This window comes from Oncorhynchus gorbuscha, linkage group LG01 (genome assembly GCF_021184085.1).
Source record: "Oncorhynchus gorbuscha isolate QuinsamMale2020 ecotype Even-year linkage group LG01, OgorEven_v1.0, whole genome shotgun sequence".
In the NCBI taxonomy this organism is placed as follows: domain Eukaryota; kingdom Metazoa; phylum Chordata; class Actinopteri; order Salmoniformes; family Salmonidae; genus Oncorhynchus; species Oncorhynchus gorbuscha.
Genome location: NC_060173.1, coordinates 117141542 through 117154106, shown reverse-complemented (window position 1 = coordinate 117154106; position 12565 = coordinate 117141542). Strand labels below are relative to the sequence as shown.

At 46.8% G+C, this 12565-nt stretch overlaps 1 protein-coding gene across 2 annotated transcripts in view; it reads right to left on the bottom strand.

The window, feature by feature from the left end:
• LOC124033516 (neuropilin-2-like) overlaps nucleotides 1–12565 on the bottom strand; it is a 279974-nt gene that overhangs the window by 139426 nt on the left and 127983 nt on the right. For both annotated transcript variants that reach the window (XM_046345568.1, XM_046345650.1), the window contains exon 8: nucleotides 5450–5594. In XM_046345568.1, coding sequence (XP_046201524.1) covers nucleotides 5450–5594 — 145 coding nt within the window. The remainder of the gene's footprint in view (nucleotides 1–5449; nucleotides 5595–12565) is intronic.

Sequence of the window (12565 nt, the reverse complement as noted above, 5' to 3'; positions counted from 1 at the left end):
ACATTTCAAGGCTAGTGAGATAAATGATTCATGTGGTTATGTCACAGCAGTCGGCTTCAACAGTAAATAATGAATAAACAAACACAAGCCTTTTGACTGAGTCCCACATGGATTCCTTCTCTCTAATATAGCACACTACATTTGACCAGGGTCCATAGTGCTGTTCCTTTTCTCTAATATAGCACACTACATTTGACCAGGGTCCATAGTGCTGTTCCTTTTCTCTAATATAGCACACTACATTTGACCAGGGTCCATAGGGCTGTTACTTAAAGCAGTGGGCAACTAAAGCACCTCCCACAAACAATCCTTTTCTAGTTCTCAGGGAATAAAGCTGTTTCCCTCCATCACACAACTATAAATAAAGGATTGATTGTAGTGTAGGTCTCTGACACAGGGATGAAAGGGATGGAGGAGAGAGCTGAGAGATAGAGACCACTCAGAGAGAGAAAGACAACTCAGAGAGAGAGAGAGAGACAACTCAGAGAGAGAGAGACAACTCAGAGAGAGAGACAACTCAGAGAGATAGAGACAGAGAGAGAGAGACAACAGAGAGAGAGAGCTCAGAGAGAGAACTGAGAGAGAGAGAGAGAACTCAGAGAGAGAGAACTCAGAGAGAGAACTCAGAGAGAGAGAGAGCTGAGAGATAGAGACTACTCAGAGAGAGAGAGAACTCAGAGAGAGAGACAACTAAGAGAGAGAGATACAACTCAAGAGAGAGAGAGAGACAACTGAGAGAGAGAGAGCTGAAAGAGAGAGTGACAACTCAGAGAGAGAGAGACAACTCCGAGAGAGAGAGAGACAACTGAGAGAGGGAGAGCTGAGAGAGAGACAACTCAGAGAGAGAGACAACAGAGAGAGAGACAACTCAGAGAGAGAGAGAGCTGAGAGATAGAGACTACTCAGAGAGAGAGAGAGAGAGAACTCAGAGAGAGAGACAACTCAGAGAGAGAGACAACTCAAAAGAGAGAGAGAGAGACAACTGAGAGAGAGAGAGCTGAGAGAGAGAGCGACAACTCAGAGAGAGAGAGACAACTCGAGAGAGAGAGAGAGAGAGAGAGAGAGAGAGAACTGAGAGAGGGAGAGCTGAGAGAGAGACAACTCAGAGAGAGAGACAACAGAGAGAGAGACAACTCAGAGAGAGAGAGCTGAGAGAGAGAGAGAACTCAGAGAGAGAGACAACTCAGAGAGAGACAACTCAGAGAGAGAGAGCTGAGAGATAGAGACTACTCAGAGAGAGAGACAACTCAGAGAGAGAGAGACAACTCAGAGAGAGAGAGAGACAACTCAAAGAGAGAGAGAGAGAGACAACTGAGAGAGAGAGAGCTGAGAGAGAGAGCGACAACTCAGAGAGAGAGAGAGAGACAACTCAGAGAGAGTGACAACAGAGAGAGAGACAACTCAGAGAGAGAGAGCTGAGAGATAGAGAGAGAGACAACAGAGAGAGAGAGATGGCTCTGAGTATACGCCTTAACCTGAGTCTACGCCTTAACCTGAGTCTACGCCTTCACTATGGTGAATCACTAAAACAATGCAGAAATACACTATGGAAAAAGAAGGAACAGCATGTCAGAAATCAGCTCAATGTATTTGGAGAATCCATAGAATATAACCACTTCTGGGAAAATTGGAAAACACTAAACAAACAACAACGCAAAGAGTCCAAAATGTAGATGTATGGATATGTATGATGTATGGATATGTATGGAGATGTATGGAGATGTATGGAGATGTATGGATAAACCACTTCTCCACTCGTTTTGGCGCAATAACAAAGAACAAACAGCAAAAACATGATCAAATACAAATCTTAGAATCAACTATTAAAGACCAGAACCCACTGGATTCCAGAACCCACTGGATTCCAGAACCCACTGGATTCCAGAACCAACTGGATTCTCCAATTACATTGAATTAACTACAGGACAAAATAAAAACCCTCCAACCCAAAGAGGCCTGTGGTGATGATGGTATCCTCAATGAAATGATCAAATATACAGACACCATGTTCCAATTGGCTATACTAAAACTCTTTAACATCATCCTCAGCTCTGACATCTTCCCCAATATTTGGAACCAAGGACTGATCCCCCCCCAATCCCCAAAAGTGGAGACAAATTTGACCCCAATAACTACCGTGGGATATGCGTCAACTGCAACCTTGGGAAAATCCTCTGCATTATCATTAACAGCAGACTCGTACATTTCCTCAATGAAAACAATGTACTGAGCAAATGTCAAATTGGCTTTTTACCAAATTATTGTACGACAGACCATGGTTTCACACCCTAATTGACAACCAAACACACAAAGGCAAAGTCTTCTCATGTTTTGTTGATTTCAAAAAAGCCTTAGACTCAATCTGGCATGAGGGTCTGCTATACAAACTGATGGAAAGTGGTGTTGGGGGTAAAACATACGACATTATAAAATCCATGTACACAAACAACAAGTGTGCGGTTAAAATGGGCAAAAAAACACACATTTCTTCCCACAGGGCCGTGGGGTTAGACAGGGATGCAGCTTAAGCCCCACCCTCTTCAACATCTATATATCAACGAATTGGTGAGGGCACAAGATGTCATGCCCTGGCCATAGAGATGCTGTTATTATATTATTTTGGTTAGGCCAGGGTGTGACTAGGGTGGGCATTCTATGTTCATCTTCTATGTTTTGTATTTCTTTGTTGTTTGGCCGGGTGTGGTTCTCAATCAGAGGCAACTGTCTATCATTGTCTTAGGTAGCTTTTTTCCCACTGGGTTTTTGTGGGTAGTTGTTTTCTGTTTTTGTGACATAACAGACAGAACTGTTTCGTTTATTCACTTTGTTATTTTTGTTTTTTAAGTGTTCAGTGTCAATAAACATGCTTTGGTCCTCACCTACACTAGAAAAGTCTGCAGCACCCGGCCTCACCCTACTAGAATCTGAAGTCAAATGTCTACTGTTTGCTGATGATCTGGTGCTTCTGTCCACAACCAAGGAGGACCTACAGCAGCACCTAGATCTTCTGCACAGATTCTGTCAAACCTGGGCCCTGACAGTAAATCTCAGTAAGACCAAAATAATGGTGTTCCAAAAAAAGGTCCAGTCGCCAGGACCACAAATACAAATTCCATCTAGACACTGTTGCCCTAGAGCACACAAAAAAACTATACATACCTTGGCCTAAACATCAGCGCCACAGGTAACTTCCTCAAAGCTGTGAATGATCTGAGAGACAAGGCAAGAAGGGCATTCTATGCCATCAAAAGGATTCTATACCATCAGAAGGATTCTAAACCATCAAAAGGATTCTAAACCATCAAAAGGAATCTAAACCATCAAAAGGATTCTAAACCATCAAAAGGATTCTATACGATCAAAAGGAACATCAAATTGCCTTTTATGGTTGTGAGGTCTGGGGTACGCTCACCAACCAAGATTTCACAAAATGGGACAAACAACAAATTACAAAAATATCCTCTGTGTACAACGTAAAACAACAACATAATGCAGAGCAGAATTAGGCCGATACCCACTAATTATCAAAATCCAGAAAAGAGCTGTTAAATTCTACAACCACCTAAAAGGAAGTGATTCCCAAACCTTCCACAACAAAGCCATCACCAACAGAGAGATGAACCTGGAGAAGAGTCGTCTAAGCAAGCTGGTCCTGGGGCTCTGTTCACAAACACAAACACACCCTACAGAGCCCCAGGACAGCAAAAAATTAGACCCAATCAAATCACAAGGAAACAAACAGATAATTACTTGACACATTGGAAAGAATTAACAAAAAAACAGAGCGAACTAGAATGCTATTTGGCCCTACACAGAGAGTACACAGTGGCAGAATACCTGACCACTGTGACTGACCCAAACTTAAGACTCAGTGAGCATAGCCTTGCTATTGAGAAAGGCCGCCCGTAGGCAGACATGGCTCTCAAGAGAAGACAGGCTATGTGCTCACTGCCCACAAAACGAGGTGGAAACTGAGCTGCACTTCCTAACCTCCTGTCCAATGTATGACCATATTAGAGAGACATATTTGCCTCAGATTACACAGATCCACAAAGAATTGGAAAACAAATCCAATTTTGAAAAACTCCCATATCTACTGGGTGAAATTCCACAGTGTGCCATCACAGCAGCAAGATGTGTGACCTGTTGCCACAAGAAAAGGGCAACCAGTGAAGAACAAACACCATTGTAAATACAACCCATATTTATGCTTATTTATTTTCCCTTGTGTTCTTTAACCATTTGTACATTGTTACAACACTGTATATATATATATATATATATATATAATATGACATTTGTAATGTCTTTACTATTATGGAACTTCCTCGAGTGTAATGTTTTCTGTTTATTTCACTTTTGTGTATTATCTACTTGAATTGAATTGAGAGAGAGAGGATAGCATCTTAGCTAAACAGCCCTTCTCCTTTCATGTGATGTGGGCCGAAACAAATCACCTCTAATCCCCGTGGCAACTATAAATAGACCCAATTACAGCTAGCGAGTGGTGGAGTGAAGAGAGGGTCAGGGTCAGGGACATGGTCAAGGACAGGGTCAGGGTCAGGGACAGGGTCAGGGTCAGGGACAGGGTCAAGGACAGGGTCAGGGACAGGGTCAAGGACAGGGTCAGGGTCAGGGACAGGGTCAAGGACAGGGTCAGGGTCAGGGACAGGGTCAAGGACAGGGTCAGGGACAGGGTCAAGGACAGCGTCAGGGTCAGGGACAGGGTCAAGGACAGGGTCAGGGACAGGGTCAAGGACAGGGTCAAGGACAGGGACGGGGACAGGGACAGGGTCAAGGACAGGGACGGGGACAGGGACAGGGTCAAGGACAGGGTCAGGGACAGGGTCAAGGACAGGGTCAAGGACAGGGACGGGGACAGGGACAGGGTCAAGGACAGGGACAGGGACGGGGTCAGGGACAGGGACGGGGTCAGGGTCAGGGTCAAGGACAGGGACAGGGACGGGGTCAGGGACAGGGTCAAGGACAGGGACAGGGACAGGGTCAGGGGCAGGGACGGGGTCAAGGACAGGGACAGGGACGGGGTCAGGGACAGGGTCAAGGATAGGGTCAGGGTCGGGGACAGGGTCAAGGACAGGGACAGGGACGGGGTCAGGGACAGGGACAGGGTCAAGGATAGGGTCAGGGTCGGGGACAGGGTCAAGGACAGGGACAGGGACGGGGTCAGGGACAGGGACAGGGTCAAGGACAGGGACAGGGACAGGGTCAGGGGCAGGGACGGGGTCAAGGACAGGGACAGGGACGGGGTCAGGGACAGGGACAGGGTCAAGGATAGGGTCAGGGTCGGGGACAGGGTCAAGGACAGGGACAGGGACAGGGTCAGGGACAGGGTCAAGGACAGGGACAGGGACGGGGTCAGGGACAGGGACAGGGTCAAGGATAGGGTCAGGGTCGGGGACAGGGTCAAGGACAACACAACTGTTCTTACCAGTGATCTGGCACCCGTAGAGCTCGAAGCGCAGGGCGATGCCTGTCTTCCAGGCCTGGGGTCTGATGCGTACGAACCGGGCCAGAACAGGCTGGGGGATCCGGTTCAGAACCACCTCAGTAGAGTCTGTGTTGGCATTGAAAATCTGGAGAGAAAGAGACAGAGACACAATTCGAAAACAAATCCAATTTTGATAAACTCCCATATCTACTGGGTGAAATACCACAGTGTGTCATCACAGCAGCAAGATGTGTGACCTGTTGCCACGAGAAAAGGGCAACCAGTGAAGAACAAACACCATGTAAATACAACCCATATTTATGTTTATTTATTTTCCCTTGTGTTCTTTAACCATCTGTACATTGTGTATATATATATATAATATGACATTTGTAATGTCTTTACTGTTTTAAACATCTGTATGTGTAATGTTTACTGTTAATTTTTGTTGTTTTTCACTTTATATATTCACTTTGTATGTTAGAGACCAGAGTGTCCTCTAGACCATAGGGTTTATATAGAGACCAGAGTGTCCTCTAGACCATAGGGTTTATATAGAGACCAGAGTGTCCTCTAGACCATAGGGTTTATATAGAGACCAGAGTGTCCTCTAGACCATAGGGTTTATATAGAGACCAGAGTGTCCTCTAGACCATAGGGTTTATATAGAGACCAGAGTGTCCTCTAGACCATAGGGTTTATATAGAGACCAGAGTGTCCTTTAGACCATAGGGTTTATATAGAGACCAGAGTGTCCTCTAGACCATAGGGTTTATATAGAGACCAGAGTGTCCTCTAGACCATAGGGTTTATATAGAGACCAGAGTGTCCTTAGACCATAGGGTTTATATAGAGACCAGAGTGTCCTCTAGACCATAGGGTTTATATAGAGACCAGAGTGTCCTCTAGACCATAGGGTTTATATAGAGACCAGAGTGTCCTTTAGACCATAGGGTTTATATAGAGACCAGAGTGTTAGACCATAGGGTTTATATAGAGACCAGAGTGTCCTCTAGACCATAGGGTTTATATAGAGACCAGAGTGTCCTCTAGACCATAGGGTTTATATAGAGACCAGAGTGTCCTCTAGACCATAGGGTTTATATAGAGACCAGAGTGTCCTCTAGACCATAGGGTTTATATAGAGACCAGAGTGTCCTCTAGACCATAGGGTTTATATAGAGACCAGAGTGTCCTCTAGACCATAGGGTTTATATAGAGACCAGAGTGTCCTCTAGACCATAGGGTTTATATAGAGACCAGAGTGTCCTCTAGACCATAGGGTTTATATAGAGACCAGAGTGTCCTCTAGACCATAGGGTTTATATAGAGACCAGAGTGTCCTCTAGACCATAGGGTTTATATAGAAACCAGAGTGTCCTCTAGACCATAGGGTTTATATAGAGACCAGAGTGTCCTCTAGACCATAGGGTTTATATAGAGACCAGAGTGTCCTCTAGACCATAGGGTTTATATAGAGACCAGAGTGTCCTTTAGACCATATGGTTTATATAGAGACCAGAGTGTCCTTTAGACCATAGAGTTTATATAGAGACCAGAGTGTCCTCTAGACCATAGGGTTTATATAGAGACCAGAGTGTCATCTAGACCATAGGGTTTATATAGAGACCAGAGTGTCCTCTAGACGATAGGGTTTATATAGAGACCAGAGTGTCCTCTAGACCATAGGGTTTATATAGAGACCAGAGTGTCCTTTAGACCATAGGGTTTATATAGAGACCAGAGTGTCCTTTAGACCATAGGGTTTATATAGAGACCAGAGTGTCCTCTAGACCATAGGGTTTATATAGAGACCAGAGTGTCCTTTAGACCATAGGGTTTATATAGAGACCAGAGTGTCCTCTAGACCATAGGGTTTATATAGAGACCAGAGTGTCCTCTAGACCATAGGGTTTATATAGAGACCAGAGTGTCCTCTAGACCATAGGGTTTATATAGAGACCAGAGTGTCCTCTAGACCATAGGGTTTATATAGAGACCAGAGTGTCCTCTAGACCATAGGGTTTATATAGAGACCAGAGTGTCCTCTAGACCATAGGGTTTATATAGAGACCAGAGTGTCCTCTAGACCATAGGGTTTATATAGAGACCAGAGTGTCCTCTAGACCATAGGGTTTATGTAGAGACCATGGACTCATTTGGGATAGAGCCAAAAACCTTGTTGTTCTGGGGAACAGAGACTGTCTGCTAGCTAGTGTATGAACACACAGCCACGCAGAGGTAAACCAGAACCCTGGTGTGGTGTGGTGTGGTGTGTGTGGTGTGTGTGGTGTGTGTGTGGTGTGTGTGGTGTGTGTGCTGTGGTGTGGTGTGTGTGTGTGGTGTGGTGTGTGTGTGTGTGTGTGTGTGTGTGTGTGTGTGGTGTGTGTGTGGTGTGTGTGTGTGTGTGTGTGTGTGTGTGTGTGTGTGTGTGTGTGTGTGTGTGTGTGTGTGTGTGTGTGTGTGTGTGTGTGTGTGTGTGTGTGTGTGTGTGTGTGTGTGTGTGTGTGTGTGTGTGTGTGTGTGTGTGTGTGTGTGTGTGTGTGTGTGTGTGTGTGTGTGTGTGTGTGTGTGTGTGTGTGTGTGTGTGTGTGTGTGTGTGTGTGTGTGTGTGTGTGTGTGTGTGTGTGTGTGTGTGTGTGTGTGTGTGTGTGTGTGTGTGTGTGTGTGTGTGTGTGTGTGTAGTCCAGCTGTAGTGAGGGATTTTAACCCAGAATTCAGAATGACCCTAAACTGACTAAAGGCCATAAAACCCTAATAGGATTGTAGAAGTGTAATTATAGAGCTCTGGCTCTGGGGCCATGTTGGAATGAGTGTTGGGTACTGGGGAGTGTGTGATTTCCCTTGACACACACAAACACCGCTCTGACACACACACACACACACACACTGCTCTGACACAGTTACAGCAGATGGAGCTCTGTGCCCACCTACAAACACACACACACATGCACCCACTGAGTGACACAGGTAAACCCCCACCTGCTATATAACAGCTATACCTGCAGTGTTGACCTATATAACAGCTATACCTGCAGTGTTGACCTATATAACAGCTATACCTGCAGTGTTGACCTATATAACAGCTATACCTGCAGTGTTGACCTATATAACAGCTATACCTGCAGTGTTGACCTATATAACAGCTATACCTGCAGTGTTGACCTATATAACAGCTATACCTGCAGTGTTGACCTATATAACAGCTATACCTGCAGTGTTGACCTATATAACAGCTATACCTGCAGTGTTGACCTATATAACAGCTATACCTGCAGTGTTGACCTATATAACAGCTATACCTGCAGTGTTGACCTATATAACAGCTATACCTGCAGTGTTGACCTATATAACAGCTATACCTGCAGTGTTGACCTATATAACAGCTATACCTGCAGTGTTGACCTATATAACAGCTATACCTGCAGTGTTGACCTATATAACAGCTATACCTGCAGTGTTGACCTATATAACAGCTATACCTGCAGTGTTGACCTATATAACAGCTATACCTGCAGTGTTGACCTATATAACAGCTATACCTGCAGTGTTGACCTATATAACAGCTATACCTGCAGTGTTGACCTATATAACAGCTATACCTGCAGTGTTGACAGCTATACCTAGTGTTGATAACAGCTATACCTGCAGTGTTGACCTATATAACAGCTATACCTGCAGTGTTGACCTATATAACAGCTATACCTGCAGTGTTGACCTATATAACAGCTATACCTGCAGTGTTGACCTATATAACAGCTATACCTGCAGTGTTGACAGACACAGGTAAACCCCCACCTGCTATACAACAGCTATACCTGCAGTGTTGACCTATATAACAGCTATACCTGCAGTGTTGACAGACACAGGTAAACCCCCACCTGCTATACCTTAGACTATGTCACTACAATGGTAAATATTAGCGCTGGTGGTTTGCAATGTAGGTCTGGGGGGGGGGGGGTCGGGAAATAGTTCCGCTCAATTACAAGTGCAGTAACTGGCGGCGGTGTCAAAGGGTTGGGTTTTGATTGTAGGCGTGACGAGGTCTTGTCTTTTCACTGGCAGATCAATGCGCTTGATGGTTTTAACACGCCGTTGTCTCTAGTTTTATAGCTCTTTGCTCGGTCATCAACTCCAATACGGCTGGAGTTCTCTTCCTAGTCCATTGTGGGTTGATCGTTTAAATAGCTGGAGCGTTGACAGAGGACATTGTTGAAATTGGCTTCAACAATTACAGGCATGTCTTTTCGCATCACTCTTCATCACTGTTCATCACTCTTCATCACTCTTCTTCTGCTTAAAAACCTCTTAGAGATAAGTGAGTCGTCTGCGTCCCACCTAGCCAACGGGAAATGGAAATGTGCAACGCCAAATGCTAATAGTACTCGCTAAAACTCAAACTTTCATTAAAACACACATGCAAGGTACTGAATTAAAGCTACACTCGTTGTGAATCTAGCCAACAAGTCAGATTTTTAAAATGCTTTTCGGCGAAAGCATGAGAAGCTATTATCTGAGACCAGGACCACTACTACGCAGATATAACAGAAGAAGAACTGAGACCAGGACCACTACTACACAGATACAACAGAAGAAGAACTGAGACCAGGACCACAGATACAACACAGATATAACAGAAGAAGAACTGAGACCAGGACCACTACTACACAGATACCACAGAAGAAGAACTGAGACCAGGACCACTACTACACAGATACTACAGAAGAAGAACTGAGACCAGGACCACTACTACACAGATATAACAGAACCATCCAGGTATGCTCAGTGTAGAAGCCTGAGAGGCCTGTGGTCCGATTGGACAGTGAGTGATTACCCTAAGGCCTCTGGGTAATGTAGTAATCACAGGCAGAGAGGGAGTCCCAGAAGGATAGCTGCTAGAACATTTTTCAGCCCTAATCGTCAGGGAAGAGTGGAAGGAGAGGAACGAGAGGGGAAGAGGGGGGAGAGGGGGAGAGTGGGGAAGAGAGTGGAGTGGGGAAGAGAGGGCAGAATAGAAGAGAGGGGAGAGGGGAGAGGGGAGGGGAGAGGGGGAGAGGGGAAGAGAGGGGGGAGAGGGGAGAGGGGAGGGGGAGAGAGGGAAGAGAGGGGGGGAGGGGGAAAGAGGGGGAGAGGGGAAGAGAAGGGAAGAGTGGGGGAGAGGGGGGAAGAGAGGGAAGAGGGGGGAGAGGGGAGAGGGGAAGAGAGGGATGAGGGGAAGAGATGGGGAAGAATGAAAGAGAGGGGAGAGGGGGAGAGGGGGGGAGAGGAGAAGAGTGGAAGAGAGGGAAAGAGGGGGAGAGGGGAGGGGGAAGAGAGGGGGGGGTTGAGAGGGAGAGGGGGAGGGAGGGGAGAGGTCAAAGAGAGGGGAGATGGGGGAGATGGGAAGAGAGGGGGGAGAGGGGAAGAGAGGGAAAGAGGGGGAGAGGGGAAGAGGGGGAGAGGGGAAAGAGAGGGGGAGGGGGAGAGGGGGAGAAGAGAGGAAGAGAGGGAAAGAGGGGGAGAGGGGAGAAGAGAGGGGAAGGAGGGATGGGGAAGAGAGGGAAGAATGAAAGGAGGGGAGAGGGGGAAGAGAAGAGGGAGAGAGGGAAAGAGGGGAAGGGGAGGGGGAAGACGGGGGGAGAAGAGGGGGAAGAGAGGGGAAGAGGGGGAATGGGAAGAGGGGGAGAGGGGGAAGAGAGGGAAGAGGGGGAGAGGGGAAGAGAGGGGAGGGAGAGAGGGAAGAGAGGGGAAGAGGGGGAGAGGGGAAGAGAGGGGAAGAGGGGGGAGAGGGGAAGAGAGGGGAAGAGGGGGAAGAGAGGGGAGAGGGGAAAGAGAGGGGAAGAGAGGGGGGAGAGGGGAAGAGGGGAGGGGGAAGAGGGGGAGAGGGGAAGAGGGGAGAGGGGAGGGGAGAGGGGGGAGATGGGGGAGAGGGGGGGAGAGAGGGGGGAGAGGGGGAGAGGGGAGAAGAGGGGGAGAGGGAAGAGAGGGGGGAGAGGGGAAGAGAGGGAAGGAGAGGGGAGAGGGGAGAGGGGAGAGGGAAAGAGAGGGGAAGAGAGGGAAAGAGGGGGCAGAGTGGGAGAATCTGGGGCAGGCCAGAGGCATATTACATTTTGAGTATTATAGAGGATTATGGGGAATCTTCCTTCTTATGGCATCGTCAGCACTTATTACATTTCCTTCTTTACTTCCCCCAAACGCTGGAGTATCAGACTGGAACAGAATGATTCCTACTAACTGACTGGTGTCAGACTAAATTATTCCAGTAACATATTAACAATGTACAGGTGTACTGTAGTGATGGAGGTAGATATGTATAGGGGGAAGGAGACAGGGATACTGGAGTGATGGAGGTAGATATGTATAGGGGGAAGGAGACAGGGATACTGGAGTGATGGAGGTAGATATGTATAGGGGGAAGGAGACAGGGATACTGTAGTGATGGAGGTAGATATGTATAGGGGGAAGGAGACAGGGATACTGTAGTGATGGAGGTAGATATGTATAGTGATGGAGGTAGATGTGTATAGGGGGAAGGAGACAGGGATACTGTAGTGATGGAGGTAGATATGTATAGGGGGAAGGTGACAGGGAGACTGTAGTGATGGAGGTAGATATGTATAGGGGGAAGGTGACAGGGAGACTGTAGTGATGGAGGTAGATATGTATAGGGGGAAGGAGACAGGGATACTGTAGTGATGGAGGTAGATATGTATAGGGGGAAGGAGACAGGGATACTGTAGTGATGGAGGTAGATATGTATAGGGGGAAGGAGACAGGGATACTGGAGTGATGGAGGTAGATATGTATAGTGATGGAGGTAGATATGTATAGGGGGAAGGAGACAGGGATACTGGAGTGATGGAGGTAGATATGTATAGGGGGAAGGAGACAGGGATACTGGAGTGATGGAGGTAGATATGTATAGGGGGAAGGTGACAGGGATACTGGAGTGATGGAGGTAGATATGTATAGTGATGGAGGTAGATGTGTATAGGGGGAAGGAGACAGGGAGACTGGAGTGATGGAGGTAGATATGTATAGTGATGGAGGTAGATATGTATAGGGGGAAGGTGACAGGGATACTGTAGTGATGGAGGTAGATATGTATAGGGGGAAGGAGACAGGGATACTGTAGTG